The 27,065-nt window shown below is 40.8% G+C and overlaps 1 protein-coding gene across 1 annotated transcript in view; it reads right to left on the reverse strand.

The window, feature by feature from the left end:
• Positions 1-274: 274 nt before the first annotated feature.
• Positions 275-27,065, reverse strand: part of LOC147663563 (IgGFc-binding protein-like) — a 38,915-nt gene continuing 12,124 nt past the window's right edge. Inside the window, exon 3 of the mRNA XM_086950356.1 lies at positions 275-1,614. Coding sequence (XP_086806482.1) covers positions 386-1,614 — 1,229 coding nt within the window. The 3' untranslated portion in view covers positions 275-385. The remainder of the gene's footprint in view (positions 1,615-27,065) is intronic.

Here is a 27,065-nt window from a genome sequence, read left to right on the forward strand (position 1 = left end):
AAAAAAAACATAAGATCAATACCTGACAGGCAGAAGACAAGACATCTTCACTTAGAAGTAAAATACTGTAAAATAAGAAAAACAAATGACAAGCCGTCCCCTTCTATGTCCTCAGGATCTGGACTAGAAAAATAGCTCAACCCTCCTACATAAAGAACACGAAGATGTGTCTCAAAGAACACTACATCTTAAAATGATGGCATCACCTCCCGCGACATTCTTCCTCTTGTACAACATTCTGAATCATGTTGTGGGCTCTGACCTAAGTTCAGCACTCTTTTGGTTCCTCGATTGCTCTGTGCTTAACAAATGTCAATACATACATGCATTCAAACACAATATTTTCACAGATCAAACTTCATCAGAAATTAAAAGAATTGACAATTTAAAAATAAAATAGTTCAATACCTGAAAGCGAGTTTGCTTGGCCAAGTGAATATCCATAAGATACAACATATTCAACTCCATATACGTAAATTCCAAATGTCTCCGACTGATGAGAAATTTCATGTTGTCCACTGATATTTCCCAAATTCACTTCCCAACCAGTGAATCCTTCCAGGTGCTGCACGGTCAGTTCATTATCACTCAGTGGTCTGTGGTCGAGCAGAAAATCAGATGACGAGGAGGATGAGCGAGACACGATAAATAGGTAGTTGTAATAGGATTCTTGGGTAACAAACTTGTAGTATCTCCTGGAGAAGCTGTTGGGTGGAACGGTTGTTATGAAAGGATCAAATGCGGATACTAATGGACTGTTTCCCCCCTGAAAGAGATATCCGACCATGATTGGCTCGGTTGCATTCACAAGCATCCCAGTTTGTAAGTCCAGTCTGACCTGAGATCCAGGCTGAAGGTGGTACTGTAGAGTGGTGCCTTCAGTACGAAGATCCACTGTGGTGTTGGGTCTTGCAGCGATGATAATAATACGGTCTTTTGTATCTTTAGTCATCAGGGGGAACACGACAAACTGTTGCCCCCAACTTTGCACAGGATATAGCTGTTCGATTACAGTGTCACAAGTGCTGACAGGTGATGCGTAACATTTATTGCCACTGAAAACAGCCACAGGTGCTGAAGAAACAACTCTGGTGCCAGTCAGGTCATTAGGATCAGTGAGCAGAATCACCTCTTGTGGAGCCAGGGTAATGGTGACCATCTGCTTGTCTTGATATCTCATTCTATCAACGACTAAGGAGCCGGACACTGTAATGTTGACCTGAGTCTTAACATCTTGGCCATTGACAATAGCAAAATGGTTTCTTTGCCCACTTGAGGATGTGACAACAAAGTACTCTGTGCCAAGGTCTTGTTGGGAGAGGCAGCTGAAAGCATCAGCGGAGTAGTCAGCGGTGTTAAATGCAATGACAGATATATCTGCATCTGAACTCACCGTCACTAGCTTTCCTGATTTTCTACCCGCCCTGAGCATGTATTCTTTAGATAGGACCACCTCCGTTGTGCTGTCCTTCGCCAGGAGCACAGTCTCATTGTAGGGTGGAGAGGAGGCTGTGACCTGAACCAAGCACGGCTCATCATAACTGCTCAGCTGTAGTGCAAGAGTGATAGAAGGAGAGTCAAAATTTTCAGTGAAGGCTACAATAAAAGTTCTTCCTATGAATTCAGAAAGAAAGCAAGAAAAAGAAAAACAACAATTTTTAATGTGAGAGCCATCCATATGAAATATTTGTTTATTGAGAAAAAGGTGCATTATGATAACATGATCATAACTGCAAGTAGATAAGGAGTTTTAGGCACAGTTTGTCTTCTCACGTTTCGTGTGTCCTGTGGCCCATTAGCACTACTATAGCACTTTTGAAGAATATAGGCTATATTTACTAAAGGCTCAGGCAACACAGCGCTGCATCCACCAATGCCTCTTTGCAGAACATGGAGAGAGAAGGACAGCGCCATACCCACAGAGATGTGGTACTGTCCTGCTCTCTCCATAACACTGGTGCACACACCTTTTCCCCATAGTGCAAGGTGCCTGCCTGAGTCTAGCATAGGTTTTGAACTGAAAGGGTACCCTTCCAGAATTAAATACTAATCTTCAACTAACTTTAAAACGTTTCCTACTTTGTATCTGTGTTGTACATTGTGGCACACATGCAAAGTGTGAAATCAAAGGAGAAACAAAAGCACAACATTGATAGCGCCTATTTAAAAAAAAAAAGGCATGTTTTTGCTGCAAAATCCTGTCTACTTTTTCTTTTTAGTAGTTCAGGTGTTGCATCAAAAACCATGGGTTGCTGCATGGGATAGGCAATGTACCACCCATGGAACGCCCCTTTGTTGTCAAGTAATGCAAAGCACTGCTAGGGGCTGCTTTGTGTTACTTTCAGGCTTATGTCCAACGCAAAATAAGTTTTGCTCTAGAAAGTAAATTGGAAAAAAACACATTTTGGGCTGTTCTGTTCACTTTTATAATGGAACCATTGAGCAAAATCTTAGTAAATATTCCCATTTGTATTGATGGGAAAAGAAGGTTCTCGCGCTATTGACACCACAGAAAGAAGAATGTGATACCCAGAGGTGGGGTGATATAAGTGCAAGTTGTACTGCTCAATGTGCGCACAGAGTAATCAAAAGATAATCCTGGCCCAAAAACGTGATATATAAACTATGGCCCATGTATGGATTTGTATAATGTTTGTAGCACTCAAGCACAACAGATGCATTACTTCTAGCAGAACCTCTCCTTTCCTAGAACTATAACATGGTGATGTCGCTCAACACTCCTGCATAATGGTTTTTAAAAGTAGACATCATTCCCCAAATCTGACCTTGCCTCTGATGGCTGGGATCTAACTTGCCTTGGGAGCTGTGCCCTGGCAGCTTGACCATGACCAGCAGTAACTTGTGCTTGAAGGAAGCAGTAGTCCTGTGGTATAGTTGTATGAGTGGTGTTGAGCTAAATGTGATGTGTCTTTACTTAGTTAGGCTGGTGACATACTTAAGGTTCCCTTGTGACATACAAGTGTTCTGAAAGAGAACTCACTAATGGGACAGCTAGAGAAGTGGTTGGGGACTGGTTGTGTCTTCTGGGCTCTTTGTACTTATACATTGTATTCCTGTTGTGTTTCAATAAACCTTAAATGGTTTTACATCGTAGATGTTGGTGTCTGCCTCACTTCAAGTGACAGGGGAATTAGACGCTTTTGTCCTTGGGGGTGGGGCTGAGATCTTAGGGCATCGCAGATCACTCAATCATTATCCTATACTTTAGTGATGATGGAAATACTGGTTAGAAGGAAGATCATTTGAACTCATAACCAGTGGCGGCTGGTGACATTTGAAAGTGGTGAGGCGTAAACATAGGGCATGACTTTTATACAGCAAGTGATATGAACAAGTTCAATTGACAAACCTGGGGTCCAGGGTGAGTGAAAAAGATTGGCAAATGGTGCATTTTGAAGCAAATAAATGTAGCGATAAAGCAAGGCTTATAAAGCATTGGGAATGTATAGACCTGAAATATTAAACACATTAAAATCTGCCCATATCTTCCTGCATTAATATGTTCAACGGCTACTGTAATGTGTAAATTGAACAGTATGACAACTTTAGCCCTTTTAAATGTATGCTTGCCCAGTGTCTTGCACTTTATGCAGCATTAACTTTGGAAAAGTATGCTCTAACCAGACTTCTAGAAGCACCCACACCTGCTGTCTGCAACCAGTCATATGGAAATATGTGCAGGCGGGTCTTTAAGTGGGATGAAAAAAGTGAGAGCTGTCTATAAAGGAACATGTCCAATACATTTCTGTGATTCCAATAGTGTGCCACCTGACCAGTATTTTTTGTTTCTTTCTAAGAAGTAATTTTATGCGCATAAATGACACAACAACTTACATACGCCTAAGAACTGTCAGTATTATTGGCTTTGTCAAAGGGTGTTAGCTGTTTAAGATAACTGAGTAACAACAATGATTTGTTATAAATTATTAACATTGAAAATGTCAATTTTTAAACTGTGAGTCTGACTCTGAAATATCATTGATGCCTGTGGAAGGAGTTTTGGCCTTCATTTATGTGTGCTTTATGTTAGATATGTATCCTCTTTTTTTCTGCATATGTTGTCCATCTGCATATCTTAAACCACCTCAACTTCCTCTTCAGCATCCTCTTTTCATTCTTCCCCAAATGCACTTCGTCGCATCTCTGTCACTTCACTGCCCAAACCATGCACTGCACTTCCTCAAATTTGAGCACTTTCTCTTACTTTTGCCTTGCAAATATTTTGACATCTGTGTAAACCCTTCTCACACACATGCTCAGAATTTGAGTTGTAAATGGAATACACAATTATTGTTCTGTGTGCTCTGCAGAGAGGCCAACCCACTGATAGGCACTTAGTTTGGCTTGAGCCTTAGCGCCTGCACGCTAAGTCAGAGCCCCATATAAACACCTGGCATGGCTTAAAATACAGATAAACAACAAAATGATAAAATAGCAACTCTTGGGGAATCCAAGATTAAGTAAAGCATGTCACATAAGAGAGGAACTAAATCACTGAAATGCATTCTCTTAAGGTTTTTAACATTCATTCATTGTTGGCAAATCAAGCCATGTTTTTGACATCAGTGTTAACTTAGGGGCATGAAGACACTACCAGTTTTAATGTAATACATCAGAGAACTGTTCTATATATGCACATATTTCTCACCATGCTTGACTCAGATACTTAGATCAATTTTGCAAGGGTGCAAGAACCCTGCTCGTTATTTGGATCCATTTCGCGGGGGAACAAATGCAGCAGCTCCACTTCTAACAGAGCCAGCAACCTGCAGCGAGGGCCTGGGATGCCACAGTGGGGAAGGTTGCTAGAGAAAAAGAATGTACCTTCACAACCACTTTGTTTGAAGAATTATTTTAAACAGAAATAAACGCAGATCAATACGTTTATCCTAGCCTTTGATTTTGGCTACTTAGTTTTTAATTATTCAACATTTTTATAAACAGAAGGACATGTAATCAACTCAACAGAGAATCCATTTTAGTGATGTCCTACTAACAATACACATAACGACTGAAAACATCACAAATCAATTGTACATACTGAAAAAAATATAAACAAAGTTCACAAATCTTATCTACAACAACAACAACTATGACATATAGAGATCAAATCATATAAGTGGTGAAAACAGTTGGAAAATAGTGAAATCGTTCTTGCATATTTAAACAATTCATGAATGAAAAAAATGCAACTGTGCGAAATACAATTACAAATTTATGCAAGGATTCCTATCGTTCAAGATGCAGATTCAAACTATACTTAATATAGTGGCCGACGCGTTTCAAGTCTCGGTTTTTAGAATTGCCGGACTCTCATCAGGGCTGGATGAGTCTTTTGAAGGTAAACCAACTGTTTGTAAAAAAACAAAAAAAACTAATTGAAACTACTCTTCCCAAAACGTCTCTATAACAAAGCAATCATTTACACTTAAAAATATGCTCCATACCTGGTCTGTGACCAGCGGGAAAATAAGCGCCTTCTGTTGTAAGTTTATGCAGTGTTCGCCTGAAATTGACAAGGTAACAGAGGCTAAGTCGAGTATGAGACATTTTAATAGCCCAACACGGGTTTAGTAAAAAAACGGGGGGGGGGTTGTTTTACCTAATGTGGGCTCACAAAGGGCATACCGTCTCCAATCTTCCAGTGCACTAAGGAACAACGTGGCGTTTTTACACATCAATTCTGGTGGAAAGAATTCAAAGCCTGGCGTTAGACATTTAATTCGTCTTATGAGGAACGCGTGAAGCGCTCATCAGAACAGCACTTACGTGAATGATTGTTCAATTCATGTAGAATTGCCACGAATTAGGGGTGTGCGGGTCAGCGCCGATTTTTAGTTTCTAAAAGTGGAAAGGAAACGGAGTTTGAGAAAAAAACTCAAATACCCGAGTCAGATAGAAACAAGACTCGTCAGCGTGTCCAGGATTTAGTTAAACGGCGGGACGCGCTTACCTTCGAGGTATTGTTGAATCTCTGCAATGAGTGTCTCCTACACAATCAAAGAGGGGACAGACCTCCATGCTGCCGTCTTCATTACTAGTTAGCAACTACGGACTGGAGTCACGTGACATGGGCGGAGCAAGGCCCCCTAGTCATGAAGGTGCACTCTGGGATATGTAGTCCATAAGTCCTAAGGGCATGATTAATTATCACAAAAATTCATAGCCGGTGGTCAAAAAATTGACCCATGCTGGAAATACATAGTAATCAAAAACGGGGGTCCAATCAGCCGATTATGCCCTATTAAGCTCACTCATGCAATTCAGTCCTTTGTTTATGCTATCAAACTTCATGATTAAATACGCCTCCTTGCGCAGTAAGGCACTGTCAACGCACACAGATCCATGTTTTGAGTCAATTGTTGCCAGAACAGTCCACTTAAACTGATTCTCATTGTGATTTAGGCTCAGGAAGTGTTCAACCATTGGTGCTGATTGGACCCTTTTCCTGATTCTTGATCGATGTTGGGTTATTCTGAAGTTGATTTGTTGGCTCGTTTTGCCGATGTAAACCTTGTCACATGGGCAAAGCACTGCATAAACCACATTTTTCGTTTTACAATTAGTAAAGTTTGTGTGTTTCCATGAAATTCCATTATGGTCAAAAACCTCACCCTCCAGTGTTGTCGGGCAGGCAACACAATTCCCACATCGGTGATGTCCCACAATAGGTGGCAAGTTCCATTGTGTTGTCAAGTTGCTTCTAGGTTTCGGGATGTAGCTGTCAGCACGTATCAGTTGCTGACCAATACTGAGGTTTTTCTTCATTGCGAAGATAGGCTTGGGCATAGGGCAGTTAAGGTTCTCCAATAAATGCCAATTCTTAAGGACAATTTGTCGAAACTTGTTAGTGTGGGAACCAAATGTGGTCACACAGACAAGTTTGTTAAGGTCTGACTTACTTTTTTTCTCTAACAGAGACTCTCTGGGTGTGAATCTTGCTCTTTTTGTTGAATGTTTTAACAACTTTTTGGGATATCCCCTCCCTTCCATTTCTTTACAGAAAAATTCGGCATGTTTATCAAAGTCCCCAATCTCAGTGCAGTTCCTTCTAATTCTTAGCAGTTGGCCATAGGGCAAGTTTTGTTTTAAGCACTGAGGGTGCGAGCTATTGAAATGCAAAATAGTGTTTCTGTCTGTCTCCTTTTTGTACAGTGATGTGACAAGTTGTGCATCTTGACATCTGATTGAGACATCTAGGAATGTCATTTCATGATTACTTGATTGTAATGAAAATTTGATGTCAGTATGACGTGAATTGACCCAGTTGTGGAATAGGTCCAACTCGGTCTGGCTCCCCTGCCACAGGAGCCAGACGTCGTCTATGTACCTCAACCACTGCAATATCTTATCAGAAAAGGGATTATTGTTGAAAATGAATTTCTCCTCGTATTGGGCCATATAAAGTACAGCCATTTCCGGCGCATAAGGACAGCCCATGGCTGTCCCTTTGACCTGTACAAAAAACTCATTTTCGAACTTGAAATAATTCATGCGGAGGGAAATTTCTACCAGAGAGAGTATGAACGATGTAGGCACCCTATGGGGTCTTTCCCTAGAGTCAAGATATACTTCAATCACCTCAAGTGCCTCGTCTTGAGGGATTTGGGTATATAGTGACGTGACATCCATTGTCGCCATTAATTGTGTCTCATTGTTAAACTGTATGCCCTCAACCTTCGTAATAAAGTCAGTTGTGTCCCTGAGATATGATGTGACATGACAGAGAAACGGTTTCAGAAAAAAATCAATATATTTAGATATTGGCTCCAGTGCTGAATCGCAGCCTGAAACTATAGGCCTTCCAGGGGGGTCCAAACTATTTTTATGTATTTTTGGCAAAAAATACAACACCGGTGTCCTCGGATGTTTTTTATTTAAAAATTCAAATTCTTTGGGGCCAAGAAAGCCTTGTTCAAGAGCTTCTTTAGTCAATTTGTCAATTCTCCCTAAAATCTCATGGACAGGATCTTCTTTAACTGGTCGATACCATTCCAAATTTTTCACATGTGTATCGCCAACGGCCTGATACATGGTGCGGGGCCAGATCACTACAGCCCCGCCCTTGTCGGCTTGTTTGATGATGATTGAATTGTCCGCTTTGAGATTTTTAATAGCAGCTGATTGTCCCTTCGTGATATTATGTTTGACATAACATTTAGCTTTTTCCAGCTTTGTTAAGGATGAGAGGATCGCCTGCTCAAAGGCGTAGACCTGTTTTGGCAAGTTCATGGTTGGAGTAAATTTTGATTTAACTCTTAACCCAGTGATTTCAAGATTTTTAGCCACTTCTGCTCCCGAAAAGTAAGACTTCAATCTAATCTTACGGCAGAGTTCTAGTGCCTCTAGCTTCATCTTGGTGAAATCAGTGCGTTTGTTAGGGACGAATTTCAGACCCAAAGTAAGGACACTCCTCTCGTCCATTGAGAGTTGTTTATCCGAGAGATTGACTATTGTGGATTGCTCTAGTTGTTCTACAACTAGAACAACTAGAGCAATCCACAATAGTCAATCTCTCGGATAAACAACTCTCAATGGACGAGAGGAGTGTCCTTACTTTGGGTCTGAAATTCGTCCCTAACAAACGCACTGATTTCACCAAGATGAAGCTAGAGGCACTAGAACTCTGCCGTAAGATTAGATTGAAGTCTTACTTTTCGGGAGCAGAAGTGGCTAAAAATCTTGAAATCACTGGGTTAAGAGTTAAATCAAAATTTACTCCAACCATGAACTTGCCAAAACAGGTCTACGCCTTTGAGCAGGCGATCCTCTCATCCTTAACAAAGCTGGAAAAAGCTAAATGTTATGTCAAACATAATATCACGAAGGGACAATCAGCTGCTATTAAAAATCTCAAAGCGGACAATTCAATCATCATCAAACAAGCCGACAAGGGCGGGGCTGTAGTGATCTGGCCCCGCACCATGTATCAGGCCGTTGGCGATACACATGTGAAAAATTTGGAATGGTATCGACCAGTTAAAGAAGATCCTGTCCATGAGATTTTAGGGAGAATTGACAAATTGACTAAAGAAGCTCTTGAACAAGGCTTTCTTGGCCCCAAAGAATTTGAATTTTTAAATAAAAAACATCCGAGGACACCGGTGTTGTACTTTTTGCCAAAAATACATAAAAATAGTTTGGACCCCCCTGGAAGGCCTATAGTTTCAGGCTGCGATTCAGCACTGGAGCCAATATCTAAATATATTGATTTTTTTCTGAAACCGTTTCTCTGTCATGTCACATCATATCTCAGGGACACAACTGACTTTATTACGAAGGTTGAGGGCATACAGTTTAACAATGAGACACAATTAATGGCGACAATGGATGTCACGTCACTATATACCCAAATCCCTCAAGACGAGGCACTTGAGGTGATTGAAGTATATCTTGACTCTAGGGAAAGACCCCATAGGGTGCCTACATCGTTCATACTCTCTCTGGTAGAAATTTCCCTCCGCATGAATTATTTCAAGTTCGAAAATGAGTTTTTTGTACAGGTCAAAGGGACAGCCATGGGCTGTCCTTATGCGCCGGAAATGGCTGTACTTTATATGGCCCAATACGAGGAGAAATTCATTTTCAACAATAATCCCTTTTCTGATAAGATATTGCAGTGGTTGAGGTACATAGACGACGTCTGGCTCCTGTGGCAGGGGAGCCAGACCGAGTTGGACCTATTCCACAACTGGGTCAATTCACGTCATACTGACATCAAATTTTCATTACAATCAAGTAATCATGAAATGACATTCCTAGATGTCTCAATCAGATGTCAAGATGCACAACTTGTCACATCACTGTACAAAAAGGAGACAGACAGAAACACTATTTTGCATTTCAATAGCTCGCACCCTCAGTGCTTAAAACAAAACTTGCCCTATGGCCAACTGCTAAGAATTAGAAGGAACTGCACTGAGATTGGGGACTTTGATAAACATGCCGAATTTTTCTGTAAAGAAATGGAAGGGAGGGGATATCCCAAAAAGTTGTTAAAACATTCAACAAAAAGAGCAAGATTCACACCCAGAGAGTCTCTGTTAGAGAAAAAAAGTAAGTCAGACCTTAACAAACTTGTCTGTGTGACCACATTTGGTTCCCACACTAACAAGTTTCGACAAATTGTCCTTAAGAATTGGCATTTATTGGAGAACCTTAACTGCCCTATGCCCAAGCCTATCTTCGCAATGAAGAAAAACCTCAGTATTGGTCAGCAACTGATACGTGCTGACAGCTACATCCCGAAACCTAGAAGCAACTTGACAACACAATGGAACTTGCCACCTATTGTGGGACATCACCGATGTGGGAATTGTGTTGCCTGCCCGACAACACTGGAGGGTGAGGTTTTTGACCATAATGGAATTTCATGGAAACACACAAACTTTACTAATTGTAAAACGAAAAATGTGGTTTATGCAGTGCTTTGCCCATGTGACAAGGTTTACATCGGCAAAACGAGCCAACAAATCAACATCAGAATAACCCAACATGGATCAAGAATCAGGAAAAGGGTCCAATCAGCACCAATGGTTGAACACTTCCTGAGCCTAAATCACAATGAGAATCAGTTTAAGTGGACTGTTCTGGCAACAATTGACTCAAAACATGGATCTGTGTGCGTTGACAGTGCCTTACTGCGCAAGGAGGCGTATTTAATCATGAAGTTTGATAGCATAAACAAAGGACTGAACTGCATGAGTGAGCTTAATAGGGCATAATCGGCTGATTGGACCCCCGTTTTTGATTACTATGTATTTCCAGCATGGGTCAATTTTTTGACCACCGGCTATGAATTTTTGTGATAATTAATCATGCCCTTAGGACTTATGGACTACATATCCCAGAGTGCACCTTCATGACTAGGGGGCCTTGCTCCGCCCATGTCACGTGACTCCAGTCCGTAGTTGCTAACTAGTAATGGAGACGGCAGCATGGAGGTCTGTCCCCTCTTTGATTGTGTAGGAGACACTCATTGCAGAGATTCAACAATACCTCGAAGGTAAGCGCGTCCCGCCGTTTAACTAAATCCTGGACACGCTGACGAGTCTTGTTTCTATCTGACTCGGGTATTTGAGTTTTTTTCTCAAACTCCGTTTCCTTTCCACTTTTAGAAACTAAAAATCGGCGCTGACCCGCACACCCCTAATTCGTGGCAATTCTACATGAATTGAACAATCATTCACGTAAGTGCTGTTCTGATGAGCGCTTCACGCGTTCCTCATAAGACGAATTAAATGTCTAACGCCAGGCTTTGAATTCTTTCCACCAGAATTGATGTGTAAAAACGCCACGTTGTTCCTTAGTGCACTGGAAGATTGGAGACGGTATGCCCTTTGTGAGCCCACATTAGGTAAAACAACCCCCCCCGTTTTTTTACTAAACCCGTGTTGGGCTATTAAAATGTCTCATACTCGACTTAGCCTCTGTTACCTTGTCAATTTCAGGCGAACACTGCATAAACTTACAACAGAAGGCGCTTATTTTCCCGCTGGTCACAGACCAGGTATGGAGCATATTTTTAAGTGTAAATGATTGCTTTGTTATAGAGACGTTTTGGGAAGAGTAGTTTCAATCAGTTTTTTTTGTTTTTTTACAAACAGTTGGTTTACCTTCAAAAGACTCATCCAGCCCTGATGAGAGTCCGGCAATTCTAAAAACCGAGACTTGAAACGCGTCGGCCACTATATTAAGTATAGTTTGAATCTGCATCTTGAACGATAGGAATCCTTGCATAAATTTGTAATTGTATTTCGCACAGTTGCATTTTTTTCATTCATGAATTGTTTAAATATGCAAGAACGATTTCACTATTTTCCAACTGTTTTCACCACTTATATGATTTGATCTCTATATGTCATAGTTGTTGTTGTTGTAGATAAGATTTGTGAACTTTGTTTATATTTTTTTCAGTATGTACAATTGATTTGTGATGTTTTCAGTCGTTATGTGTATTGTTAGTAGGACATCACTAAAATGGATTCTCTGTTGAGTTGATTACATGTCCTTCTGTTTATAAAAATGTTGAATAATTAAAAACGAAGTAGCCAAAATCAAAGGCTAGGATAAACGTATTGATCTGCGTTTATTTCTGTTTAAAATAATTCTTCAAACAAAGTGGTTGTGAAGGTACATTCTTTTTCTCTAGCAATAATCGGCCCTACCTTCCTTCCCCAATTGTGCTGGGCCAATCCCCTTCTTTGAACACAGTGGGGAAGGTTAGCATGATGAGGGTTCTCAGCACAATATACATAACACTACATTAGCATGCAAACACTTACCGTTACCGAGAGCAAGGCACCAGATCAGGCGTGCTTTGATCCACTCTCACGTATGACGAAAGGGTGGGATCTATGCCTTTGAATGATGGACGTCTGAAATCACGTAGGGGTAAAGTCTCCGATGCCCTAAACCATCATTCTAATTGCATCACTGGCCTACAGAGTGTATACAACCATAGACCACAATGGCAATGAAGGCTTAAAAACAGAAAGCCTTGTGTCGGGCATCTCAGTTTACAAAGTTAATTTAGTGCCTGGCTTCCATCTTCTGCTTCAGAGTGAGGCGGAGAGGCAGCCTGCAACAGATAAGCATGAGCGAATTTTGCGGATCTCGCGTTCGCGAATTTTGCGGATTTGCGGATTCGCAATCCGCAAAATCCGCGAATTCCCGCGAATTTGCGGATTTTTTTTTTTTGTGTGTTCGCCCGTGTTTCTGCCAGTTCGCGAGGGTTTTGTACACTTTCGCAAATTGCGAACTTACCTGTCGGGTCGCAAGTTTCGCGAACTTGTTGTTTCTACGTGTCCAGCCTGTTTGGGACACTCTTCTTCATCACTGCCACTCTCTGTCACCACTGCCACTCTCTGACTACTCATGCCACCCTCTGGCCCACCCATGCCACCCTCTGTTTCATCACCACACCCTCTGGTTGTCCAGTGTACATTATTTTCGGCAAAGCAAAGCACACCTTCCCTGCCTCAAGTGACCTGAATTAATTTGGGGCTGATTCATGTGTCACAGAATATTTTTTTAGCTGGCACCTGCTTCCTTAGTGCGCCCTGATTAGTGATCTTTTGCACTTGCTAAGTGCTTTCATTGTTGCAAAATTAGTTACAACACCTGCCCTGCCCCAACTGACAATAATGAATTAGGGGCTGATTAATGGATTTTAACTTCCAGCCTGGCTCCTGCTTGTCTCCCTTAGCTGTAATTCAGGACCTTTGTGGCATATGTGTAACTATTCTGAGGTTCAGAGCAGGGTCACATACTAGTTTCAACTGGCAACTGAACTCTGGAGGGGCCCCTCAGGAAGCACTCCAGGAAATGGCTACTAATGATGAGCCTGAACTTTTGAACCTGGTAAGTAGTTACTTTCAGTTTTGCTAAGATCGTATTTCTGCAATTTTGCACTTATTCGCGGGGCGCGAACTCACGCGAACAGTGCGAGCAGTGCGAGCAAAATCCGCTGCTCGCGGATTTGCGGATTTTGCGGGAAATTCGCAAATCTCGCGGATTGCGGATTTCCCGAAAATCCGCAAAATCCGCGAGCGGAACGGATTTTCCGCCCACGCCTAGCAACAGAGCCCAGACTTAGGTACATCGATTTATTCAAAGATACGATCAGTCTCTAAATAAATCGATCAACTTAACATGGTGTTCTGTAAATGTGGAGGAATTTCAGAGGGGCGCAGCCTCTGAACCCTAATGGAGAAACTGCCCCTGGAAAACTCAACATCTAGACAACCGTACTACTCCCAGTAATATGCATGGGCTGCTTCACTAACATTTTTCTGTGAATTGGTGTGAGTTCACCTACTGAGTTTACAAGGAGAACTCACAACTACTGATGGAAATCGATGCATGAATCATTCTCTAGGCTTGTGCTATAAACACGAGTTACACTACCTTTGGAAACTTTAATTTGTGGCAGGATAGGCAAGATGGCCGCCGACGGACCGTAGGAGGTAGCAGCTCCTGTCCACTCTCCCGAGGTGAATGCTGAAACTTCGGAGAATGAAGTGAATTTTGGAAATAAACTGCAACACCCAGCGTTTGTGGAGAACAGGGAAAAGAAGGGAGCGACCGGCATTGTTAAGAAGAGAAAGCAAACAGAAATTCGACATTTGATATTGCGGGAGCATGATTAAGACTTTAACGACCTGGGCTAAGTTTGCAAAGTGGTCCGCATTACAAGCACTCGCCAATTTGGAGAAAGAACCCCGGAGTCTGTGGCAGTTACTTGGAACATCGATAGAAGAAGCTCTACAACGAGTCCAAGATACGTGGCAAGTAAGAAGGCAGTATATGGCCTCAAAAACAACAAGAGCAGCTAAGGATATGGTCAGGTCAGAGGAAGAGGATCCATTGACTAGGGAGACCGAGAACCCATCGGCGAAGCTGAGAGTGAAGACAAGACACAGAGCCCAGCTAAGAAGGGAGGCTGCTAAAGGACGCGAGGAATTGAGAATATCAGTAGCAGAGAGAAGAAAACAGGGTAAAGACACAGAGAAAAAGAAAAAGAAAGAAACAACAAAAAAAGGCTTTACCAGGAATATAGAAGCAGGCTTCGAAACATCAAAGGAAGCCTCCCTTCGACAGCAGACATTGTTTCAGTCCTTTCCAGGGCTGAGAACCGAGGGCACCCCTGACATACCTGATGTCAGCAGCTTGAGTGGCGGTGACGGACTGAACGAGATTACAGAGCAGCTCCCTGGCGCAAGGCTTATAGAAGAACCTGACCATTCAGAGGCCGGGATGAAGTCAGCGGAAGATGCTATTGAAGGAAGGAGCACGGAGCTCTCTGAATGAGCAGCCGCCCGGAGTCAGGCGGAAGAACGGGACGAAGCACCGGGGAGCATTCAAAGTGCACAGCGAGGGACAAATGAAAATAGCTTAATTAAAAATGCCGAGCAGAGTGAGTTGCCAGCAATGCCCAAGGAAGGGCATATGGGAAGAACCTACCCAAGCTTGGAAAATGTGATCACGCAGCCGGGCGCGATTATAGAGTACCAGACCTCTGTTAGCGGGGGAACGGGTGAAACGGGGGAAACTGACGCAAATGGTAAAACAGACACTGGAGAGGCAGCAGAGCCCGTATTTCTCCCGCTAGCTGAACTAGGTAAGGAGCAAGAGGGGGGATCCTACTCAACTGAGAGCACTCCTGAATTGTTTGAGATTTCTGTACAGCTTGATAGCAATAAGGGAACAACATCTATGATTGACTCTGCTTCACCTAAAGAAAACCCCTCAGGCATTCCTGCGCACAAAAAAAAAAGATGGAATTAATAATGATAATGCCACTAGCATGTTTTCAGAGGATATACTGGATGGCTCCCAAGGAATTAACAGGGGGGCAGATAAGCAACATGTTGATAGAAACGTTGATTCCCTCCCAGCAGCTACTGGTTCACCTAGTGATGATTGTTTCTTCACTGGTAACGATGATGATAAGGAAGAAATTGACTCTGAGGAGCCGGAAGAGACGACTTCCAATCATAATTTATCCTCCGATAAGGTAGATACACCAACAACTACTACGGAAAGTGATTCAGAGACCTCCCAGACAGATATATCAGAACTAGAGACTGAGCCAAACCCTGAACATAATACTATATTAAAACGAAATTTAGTTTTCAAGTTAAGCAGAAAAAAGGGAGCTAAGGGAAGGACCTGTAGAAGAACAAAGAAAAGAGGGAGTGTAATACAATCTGGGGTGGCGAAAAAACTGGATTGGGACTATGCAGCCACTTCACAGATGTATCAAGAGGGCGCAGTCGGAGGCTCTGAGCAACCAAATAAATCGCAAAACCAGGCGCGGATATGCCCACAGACACAGGAAAATAGCAACGCTGCAAACTTTGAACTCTTGTTCTCAACTTTAAAGCAGATCCAGGGAGAGGCCCGCCAAGAGAGTCAAAGAGCTGAGCAGGCGAACAAAAAAATACAAGGGTCGCTCCGCAAGGTTGAAAAATTGTATACAGAAATGGCTGAGCGATTGGCGGTAGTTGAGGAGAGGACAGGCAAAGTTGAGGATGAAATGGTAAAGTTACAGGAGTTCAGGGATGAACAAGAAAAAACATCATCTGATGTCTTGTGGAAACTTGAAGACTTTGAAAACAGACAGAGACGTAATAATATAAGAATACTGGGCGTTGATGAAGAGAAGGAAGGGTCGGACGCACGGGCTTTTGTTGTGGAATTGTTGAAGGGGGCATTTCCAGAGCTTGATAAATGGGATTGGGACAAAGAGGTGCAGCGCGCACATAGGTTTCCCTTAACGCAAAAGAAAACCACAAATCCGAAAGCAAGGGCTATTTTAGTATATATCGGGAATTTCTTGTTGAGAGAGGAAATAATCAAAAAAGCAAAACCTATGACTAAGCGCTCGTATAAGGACATAAAATTTTTTACCCGCCCAGATTTTTGCCACACGACTGAGGAGAGAAGGTGGCGAATGAGGCAACTAATAACGCCCTTTCAGAATCTGGGATGTGAAGTATATCTAATGTTTCCTTGCCGTCTCAAAGTTGGCCACAACGGTCAATTCAGGGTTTTCTTTTCAGAAATAGTAGCGCAGGAGTACATGAACTACTTAAAAGAAGTGAAAGTACAAAGAGATGGGAAGACACAAAATGAGAGAGCGTTAGCTATAAGACAAACCGAGTATGTGACACAAAAAAAGAAAAAATGAAACGTAATGAGAAGAAAATAAAATATCAAGGGTGGAGCAGTATGGGCAAATAGCACTAATGATACAGATTGTACAAAACGATACTTCGGGAGGGTGGGAGCGGAGAGGTCCTCTGGGGAGAATCGGCTGTCAGACAGAGGTCAATTTTGACCTCTTTGCCAGTAGGGAGGGGGGGTGGGAGGGATGGGGTCCAGGGGAGGGGGAGGGTGGGGAGGGACAGGGCACGACAAGGCAAAAAAGGCAGAAAAGGCAGAAAAAGACAGAGTTGTTGATGAAAGCTAGGACAGGAGTGAGAGGAAAAGGAGATAAAATAAGATATCAGATAAGAGGTATGAGGTTGAAAAGAAGAAGGATAAGCACAATTGATAAGATGAGGGGGGAAAAAAAAGACATAGAGTGATAAAGCATGAGTATGAGTATGAATACAAGTATAGCTGGGTACACAATAGATATACAAAGAAACACTTATGGGAACGAAGTACGTGACATGGAATGTATGTGGGCTAAACGAGGCCCAAAAAAGACTTAAGGTATCTTTGTTATTGAGGCAAATAAATGTAGATTTCATTTTTATTCAGGAAACGCATGTCATGAGTTCACAAGATTTCTTTTTGAAACAATTGGGTTTTCAGGTTTTGGTAGCTTCACAGCAAAATGTTAAAAAGAGAGGAGTTGCTATATTATCCCGAGATAAAAACATCTGTTTGAGAAAAAAGGCACACGACCAATGGGGAAGATGGGCAATGGTTGAATGTAGGATTGATGGGGAGTGGACAACATTGATAAGTGTATATGGGTCAACCGAGGATGACCCGGAGATTTTTCAATATCTAGATGTGGAATTAGCCACTTGGGCTCCGAGAATTATAATGGCAGGAGATTTGAATATTAATGGTGCTGATGGGCTAGGTTTAGGCTCATTTGGCAAATATTGTGGTAGAAAAAAACGAGTGTGTCGTGCTCTACAAGAATTAGCGACTAATAATGTTTTATATGATGTTTGGGGGAAAAGAATGCCAGGGAATAAGGGCTATACATACTACTCTGCTCCACACAAAATATGCGTGAGATTGGATTATTTTTTTGTTTCAAATGAAATATTAATAGAATCCAGGATAGATAGACTACCGCGAATCTTAAGCGATCACAACCCCCTAACTCTCACAGTGAGAAAATCAATAAATACCAAACAGCAAAGGCAATGGACTTTTGAAAGGGCACTATTATTGGAAGAAAAATACGTGGAGCACATGAAGTTATGGATTAAAGAATTTTTTGAGAACAATAGAGATAGCACTTCTGTGGGGGTGGTTTGGGATGCATTCAAGTCGGGGGTACGGGGAGAGACTCTGAGTTTTAGTTCGTATAAGAGAAAACAGGAACAAAGGAAAAATGTGGAAATAGCCGAGGCAGTACTTAAGGCTGAGGAGGACCTAGAGGAATGTCTTTTGAGTGGAACCCCTGTAGAAAATGAGTATTTGAAACTATTAAAAGTGAAGGGCGAAGCTGAAGGGGATATTGCTAGAAAGGCTGCAAAACTTTATACTAGTAAAAGAGAAAAATGTCACGAGTTTAGCGAAACAGTGGGAAAAACTTTAGCAGTCCGCACAAGACAACAAGAAGCACTAGGCACTGTAAGGGAGATTAAGGATTCTTCTGGCAGGATACACACAGAGACTGAGAAAATAAGGGAAGTTTTCAGATCTTTTTATGAAAAGTTATATGAGGAGCCGATAAGGACTGATCCCGGGAAAATCAGGGGCTATTTACAGGATATTCCGGTGGCTAGATTCACGGGAGAGGAAGCAGATAGCTTAGAGGAGATTTTCTTGGAGGAAGAAATAAAAAATGCTATATCAAATCTCCCATCTGGAAAAGCAGCAGGCCCGGACACGATCCCAATAGAGTTCTATAAAATATTCTGGGAGGTTCTAAAAATAGATATGCTCAGGACAATGCAGAAGGCACAAGACGGCGATTCAATACCTAAGACATGGGGAGGTGCCGAAATAGTTATAATATTAAAAAAAGGGAAACCAGCAGAAGAGCCTGGATCATATAGGCCTATCACGCTAATGAATACGGATACAAAAAAAATTTCTAAGGCATTGGCGACAAGATACGCTAGGATAATAGACAGGGTGGTGAGCAAAAATCAACATGGCTTCATACCGGGGAGGGGCACCACCCACCATACCCGTAAAATAAATAACACTGTTTGACGCCGCAGCAGTCTCAGGGGATCCGATAGCAATTATGTTATTAGATGCAGAAAAGGCATTTGATCGGGTCTCCTGGGACTATCTGTGGTATACACTGGAAAGAGCAGGAGTTAAAAAGGGGTTTATTAAAGCAGTTCAAGCGCTATACGTAAATCCCGTGGCCTCGGTGAGGGTGAATCCGGGGGTCACTACCCACTTTGGGATAATGAGAGGTACAAGACAGGGTTGCCCCTGTTCCCCATTGGTATTTGCAATGTACATGGACCCATTAATCCGGAGAATAGAATTGAGCCCTTTAATAAAACCATTACCTACGCGGATTGGCTATTGTAAAATATTGGCATATGCCGATGATGTTGCAGTTATTACACCAGATCCAACGGAGGCTATTCCCCAAGTAGAAGCGGAAACCCTGAAGTTTGGAATAATCTCGGGCTACAAACTTAACACTGCCAAGACCCAGATTATTAAGAATCAACACACCCCCTGTATAGATGGCCGAGTAATTAAATCTGGAACATATCTGGGGGTGAGCATATCGGCTGAGTTAGATAAATTAGTGGAAACAAACATAACCCCTTTAATAAACAAAGTACGAAAGGATTTAGATAGAATAGATAATCTGCATTTAACAATTCTGGGGCGGACTAATGTGATAAAAATGCTGGTGTTGCCAAAGTTTCTTCATTTTTTTAGAGCAATTCCTTTATTATTTGAGAACAGTTTATTTAAGAAGATAGAAAATATGATTAATAGGTTTATATGGGCAAAGGGAAAAACCAGGAGAGCACTTAGGTTCATGACGCTACCGAGAGGGGAGGGTGGGCATTGCCAGATCTAAGGTTTTATTATTGGGCAGCAGCTCTACAAAATATGGTGGGTCTGGTGGGCGGGGAGAATACGAAGGAGGGAATGAGTTAGGCTCATTGGCAATATATGGTTTGCTATTAGGGCCAAAAGTAGAAAATGTTTTCTTGAAGTATACTGAACCCAGCTATTATAAAAGGACACGCTTTAAGACACTCATCGCTGCATATACTGTATGGAAAGCTTTTATAAAAAAAAATTGGGTTAGGGCGATATAATGCATATACGAGATTGAAAGGAAATCCGAATCTATCTGAGGAAATTACTTCTGGGACTATATTGGGTGAATGGGAAAGAAAAGGGCTTAGAAAGGTGGGAGACATCTTGGGGCAGCAGGGAGTCTACCAGTTTTCTGAATTACAAACTAAATTTGCATTAGATAGAAGACAATTTTTTAAGTATTTACAAATTATGAGTTTTCTATATAATAAGAAAGGTGGTCCATCAGGGTTTAACAAAAATGCAATTATGGAAGTGATACAAGCAGGGGAGGATTGCACCATTAAGAGATTTTATGCAGAATTGTTGACCTCAAAAGAGGATGATATAGAGAAATGGGCAACTAAGTGGAAACATAGCCTGGAAATTAGTGAGGAAAGTTTTGATATATCCTTAGAAATGGGGTATACATTGTTATGCTCAGCGCCCTTACAGGCACAACATTACAAAACACTATATCACTTATATCATACGCCTGCTAAAATAGCTCAATGGGGTGGTACAACTGGAATTAATTGCTTTAGATGTGGGGACTCTGAAGCAGATTTAATACATATATTTGCAACATGCCCTCACCTGCAGCCATTGATAAAAGATATTGAGGGTTTTTTAAATCAAGGTTTAGCAATAGTTGCGACTCTCACTCCGTCAATCATTCTTTTGGGGGTAAAAGAAGAAGGGGATGAACAGCAACAGAGCAACATCAGGGTAGGTGAGAGATGGGAATATTTCTTATTTTTGGCTATGGCAGTATTAAGACTCACTATTGCATCATCATGGTTAGATCCTAAAACTCCGACATACCACCAATGGCTGGCTAAACTACTCTCAATATATAATTTGGAGATAGAGATCTATGCAAGAAAGGGGAAAAGGGTAGGAAAACTGGTAGGCAGATCTGGGGCCCTATTACTCGGTGGAAGGAAGAGAGATTGGATTGAAATATATGATTTAAGTATTTATTGGTTTAGAAGGATTCGGATAGAAAATGTTAATATTGTTTGATTTGTATGGAAACTATAAAACATTGTATTTCTTTCTTTTTTCTTCTGTTAACATGTCTAGATATCTGTAATGCAAATGCTATTGTCGTGCCCTGTATGTATGTAAAAACATGGGAAAAATCTGTCAATAAAAAAATTAAAAAAAAAAAAAAAAGGAAACTTTAATTTGTGTCTGTGCCAGGATTCCCTGCAAGTCATGTCACCATTTCTCACCACTGAGGAGCAATAGGGCCTTATTTGAAGTTTGGTAAATGGGTGGACATCAGAAATGTGATCGGCATTCCATCTGCCAATAGGATACAAGGCCCTTGTAAAAAACCGGACAGGATATTAGTCCTGTCTGTGAAGGAGTAACCTGTCTGCCAAACTCTAAATCCTGGAACTACTTTTCCAAACACTAATCAGATGCATTTGGACCTTAACGTGTTTTTCACTATTATTGCATCTTTCGCTGCAACCACCCAAGGGTAGTGTCACATGTAATAAATCAAAAGCGTGCATGTTTGACCTCAATTCTACACATTAACGTGGCAAAGAATATATACCACCAGACAACTCTCATATTGATGAAGGGCACCACCCCAGATGTTGCAAGAACTTAATATCTGGAAATGACCCTCAACTGCTTTGAAAGTAGTGGAAGTACAGTGAAGGATTCACCCTAGCCTGAGACAGCAGATGGAAGCCAGATCACTTTTCTCTCAGCTGTAATCCTCCCCAGTCTTAACACCCCTCTTAAAACTCCTGAGCAGATTTACAAGCCCCCTGTGCCACCAGTACATCACTTTTTGTGACTTACTGGTGGCACATGTTACTGCTGGATATTTACAAGGACAGGAAAAGCCACCCTGCGTGGCTTTTCCTGTCCTCGTAACTATGGCCTTTTTACACGCAGAACTTTGCGTGGAAGGGGTGTCCAATGGGTGTTGCTGTGGGTGTTGCCACGCACCACCCATGGAACAAGACACATCTCCAGATTTACGAGAAATCATAAATCTGGAGATGCGTCTGAATGCTACGCCACCCTAGAGGTGGTGTAGGGAGGCGCAACGAGGAGAAATTTTTTAATTTCTCCTCGTTGTTTTGTCTTTCAATGCGTGCTGCATTCTACAGCACACATTGAAAGAGGAAAATGCCTTTAGGGATTTTTTTGTGCAACAAGGTGCTCCATCCTGCGCAAAAACAATCTCCCCATGAGGCAGGCAGGGTGCCTGCACCGGCATATGGCAGCTGTTTGTGCGCCAGCGCTGGGGATAGCACAGGAATACGACATATCATTGTAAATATGTTGCATTCCTGTGCTTCGGAAGTGCCGCAGCGTGGCGGAGCCAAAGGACTTGCCTTGCCATGCTGCCGCACTTCCTTGTAAATCTGCCCCCCTGTGAGGAAATCCTCAGTTTTCCTTTATTATCATCATTTATTTGCCGGGGACATCTGTTATTTCATCTCTGGAGTATTTTAGGCCTGTTGATCAGACCTGGTCTACATACATGTGCTTTGATATAGCATATTAGTTGTAGAATTCCCATATCAGATACATTGGTAAAAAATAAACTTCATTTCTGTGTAAATGTTTTCTAAAATTACACAGTTCTATTATAGGACATAAGCTTGAAGGGGATAATGTGAGGAACTAGTTGTATCTGGATGTTTATTGTGGGCCTGAGCTGGAGTTGTAAGGAGTCTAACAGCTATTCTCTGTGTATTAGGGGCATTTGGACACTCAGGCATCAAGTTACAGGGGGGCATATTATCAAGCCGGAGGTTAAAAAATATCGCTGGTTTAGCGGCAAAAAACTGCAGCTAAAGCGGCGATAATGGGCTTGATATTATGGCCTAGTGAATTCCAATAGAAACCCATATTCTGGTGTGAACACGGGCTTCTAATGGAATTCCCCAAAGACTTATGAACATAATTATTTCTCCTTAAAATCCTCCTCAACCTTGCAAGAACTGATTGAAGCCAAGTCTACCTTGAATAAGATTGCCACTGTCGATGCTTGTAATATTCTTCTCAAAATTAAATCTAAATTTCATGGGGGCCAAAATAAGGCGGGGAAAATGGTAGCCAACTTTTTAAAAATCAAATCATATCGTAAAACAATTGGCCCTATTCGCTCTGAACAGAATAACAAAACTTTCTCCTCCAATTCTGAAATTTTAAATACCTTCCAGTGTTATTATGAACTACTATATGCAGAAGATCCACCTCCTTCCAAAAATGATTTTTAGACCTTTTTCCAGGGAATCCCTAGACATCCTTCCCTACCTGACACTCCGTGAGAGAGATATTTATATTCAGGAGATTACTGATGCTTTGACATTTTTTAAAAAAGGCCCCTGGACCAGATGGTTTCTCCATTGAACTACTCTCATCCTTTTCCTCCATTTTTGCCCCAAAGCTATTAGAGCTTTTTAACTAATTCTTTTCTAACTCTAAAGCAAGTGGTTCCTTTTTGAGGCCCTAATTGTTGTTATTCCCAAACCAGACAAAGACTCCACCCTCTGTAAACATTTTCAACCCATCTCACTAATTAACTATGAGTGTCAAGTCTTTGCAAAAATGTTAGCTTCTCATTTGGAGAATGTCATTCCAAACCTGATGAAGCTGGTTTTATTAAAGGTAGACTTGCATCTAACATTGCCAGAATGTTCTTTAATATTCTCGTCCTTGGGAAGAAGTACCCATCTCCTCTAGCTGCCCTTTCACTCAATGCTGAAAAAGCTTTTGATCACATAAATTGGTAATATATGTTTTATACTCCTCAATGGTTTGGCTTTGGTCATAAATGTATTTCTTATATCACATTGTTGTGTATTAATCCACATGCTTGTGTGTTTGTTAATGACCATTTCTCTCCCTATTTTAAATTACAAAGTGCCACTAGACAGGGTTGTCCTCTCTTTTTTTTTAGAATAATTTATTTAACACATCAGACATAACCCTGATATATCTGGTTTTAAACTCAACTCTCATGAAATGAAGTTATCTGCATATGCAGATGATATCCTTATTTATATGTCCAATCCCTGCAAATCCCTAGACCATTTTATACAAGAGATTGCTGTATATTCTACTGTTTCTGGGTACAAACTACATTTCTCTAAAACTGAGATTTTACCACTAAATTCATCCTGTTACTATTACATGTTTGATAAAACTAACTTTACTTGGTGTTCTCAAAAGATTAAGGGGCGTATTATCAACAGGCAGCGATAATTATCGTTAAGCGCGCTTAGCACAATTGTAAATATCGCCGGCTATCGCTGGATTACATCGCCGAGTTAGCGCATTATCATCAACGCTTAATTCCAAAGCGATAAAAAATCCAGCGATAGTGGCGAAATGCCTGAATATCGCTGGAAATCCAGCGATAAAAAAGTAGCGATAGGGAAATTGTTGATAATAAGCCATGGTGGACTTATCCTGACAATCCACCTCCCATTGACAAGATGGCTAAGTCAGGTTTTAGTCAGGCGTTCACATACCAGCGATACTCCTGGTTAGCGCTACTTTTATTATCGCTATGCGGGTCCCGGGCGGGATTGATTATAGATGGAAGTTGTGTTAGCAAAAGTTTTTAAGGTATTTCAGTGGGGAACGCCTACTTTGCATATCATTAGCAATATATATCACTGACATGCAAAGCGGCAGGATAAACAACAGCTATCGCATGGATACTAGCGCTAACGCATGTTAGCAAGTTCTTGGAGATAGTGCAATAGGAAAATCGTAGCTTTCCCGGCGATATGTGCCGGGAAAGCGGCGAAACTTTCCTTGATAATATGCCCTTTAATATTTAGGAATATGGTTTTCCTCCAACATACCTTATACATTAGTTCATAATTTCACTGCCTTAAAACTAAAGCTTCAAAAATTGATGTATTCTTGCTCCCTGTTATTATTTCCTGGTGGAGCAGATAAGACACTATTGAAATGATGATTGTCCCTCGTGTTCTTTTTATGCTCTCAATGTTACCCTTTTAAATTCCTAACTATTACTTTTCTCAGATTATTTCTATTTGTACTAAATTCCTTTGGAATAACAAACATGTTCATATTGCTTTATCTAAGTTAATTTGACCAAAATCAGAGGGTGGTGTACGTTTTCCTGATTTTAAAATGTATGATACTGCCTTTTCAATCCGTCGATTCTATGCTATTTTTAAGGATTATCATGACTCTACTATGCCAACATGAGTTGCTTATGAACGTTTACTGTTACATGACTTTTCCTTTCAGGATGTTGTTTTCATGAACAATTGTACTTTCATTTCAAAATACCCTAATTTAAAATATTCTCATAATTTACTACATACTCTTTTTACCCAAGGATTTGACTTTTATCAATCTTTTTTGGCCTCCTCTTTATGTTATAATAAATATATTACATTTTGTCACAAATCTTTTTACTTCTGGCACTGGACAGAAAAGGGTATTTTTTTTGGGCATCATTTGATAGTTAAAAATTCCATTCTATCATTCACTCAACTACAAGAAACATGTGTCCTCCCTGATCGTTGCATTAAACAATATAACACATTATTCCCTGTACTTCAAACCTTTCTACTGAATAGTAGTTCCAATTCCGATATTACTTCAGTTACACCTGTTACACCCTTATTTAATATCATTATGGATCCCATTCCAAGGGCTCCTTTCATATACAAAACGTTGTCCTCCCTCAATACAAGGAATACATCTTCTATTGAATTACTATGGGAAAAAGATCCATCTAAATCGTTCTCTGTCCATCAATGGGATTGAATGTGGCAAAAGATTTGTAAGATCTCTAAAGCTGACAATATTACACCATCTTTATATTTCATTTATAACAGAGTGGTTGTTACTCCCCAATTCCTGCATACAATTGACCATTCTATTTCTCCCTTGTGTTGTTCATGTCTCTCCTCTGAAGGTACTTAGATGCATTTACTTTATTATTGCCCTAAAGTATATGAATTTTGGAAAGCTATATGGTGTAAATGTTGATTGATTTTTTCATGTAATATTCCATTTTCTATTCACAATATTTTTTGGCGGACTATATCTACTGATTTTGATCATCTCCCCTCAAACTATTCTATTCAACCTTCTTATTGCTCTTGCTTTTAACCTCTTCGCCGCTAATGACAAGGGTAACTCGTCATGGACTTTCCATTGATTTCAATGGAAAATCAATGGCAATAAAAATAATGCCTTAGCAGTAAAGGGGTTAAAGTTATATTAACCTGTTGGAAAGATAATTCTAAACTATCCTTTTTGTTTTGGTGGAACTATATTTGTGATGAACATAGAATAGCTTCCGTTTCTCATTCCTCAGAATTTCAAAAGATTAAATCTGATTTATTATGGTTACCTTTTATCACTTTTCTATCCTCACATTCATCCTTCTCCTAATACCTATATTATATTTTATCTATCTAACTATCTATCTCCTCTTTCTTTCTTTCCTCTTTCCCTTCCCCTTTTCCCCTTTCCTCCTCTTTCTTCTCTTTTTTATATAAAACAAAAACAAACGCAATTGAGACAATCCTCATGTAATATATACATTTACTATGTTGATGCTTTTATTTTTTACTATTTCTCTCTTTTCAATAGTTTTTCAATGATACAGTATTCTTTTGAAATGTTCTTTTTCTAGTTCCAAATGGTTTTGTTAACTTCATATCTTTATTATTTCTTACATCTCTCTTAACCAATGTAATGTTTTATTACTGTGTCTGCATCCTTAATAAAAAATATATTATTTAAAAGTAATAGATATTATTACAAATGACATATGGTCCATAAAAGACAGACAACAAAACCATTACCACAGGCAGTATTTAAGAATGCGTTCTGGTTCCAAGCACCATCAAATACCATCACAAATTAAGCACAGGGGATCATGGTGGTAGCTCTGTTGTGAGTGGTCTGTTTTTAGCATGGAGACTCACAGCAGGCGGTGTAGTGGTGTAAAGTAGATATACATGCTCCTTCGTCAAGTAAGGGCTATGAACATGTGCACCAGACGGAAAGAAAAAAGGAACATCCGT

The sequence above is a fragment of the Lissotriton vulgaris genome, unplaced genomic scaffold (genome assembly GCF_964263255.1).
Source record: "Lissotriton vulgaris unplaced genomic scaffold, aLisVul1.2 SCAFFOLD_1266, whole genome shotgun sequence".
Taxonomy (NCBI): Eukaryota; Metazoa; Chordata; class Amphibia; order Caudata; family Salamandridae; genus Lissotriton; species Lissotriton vulgaris.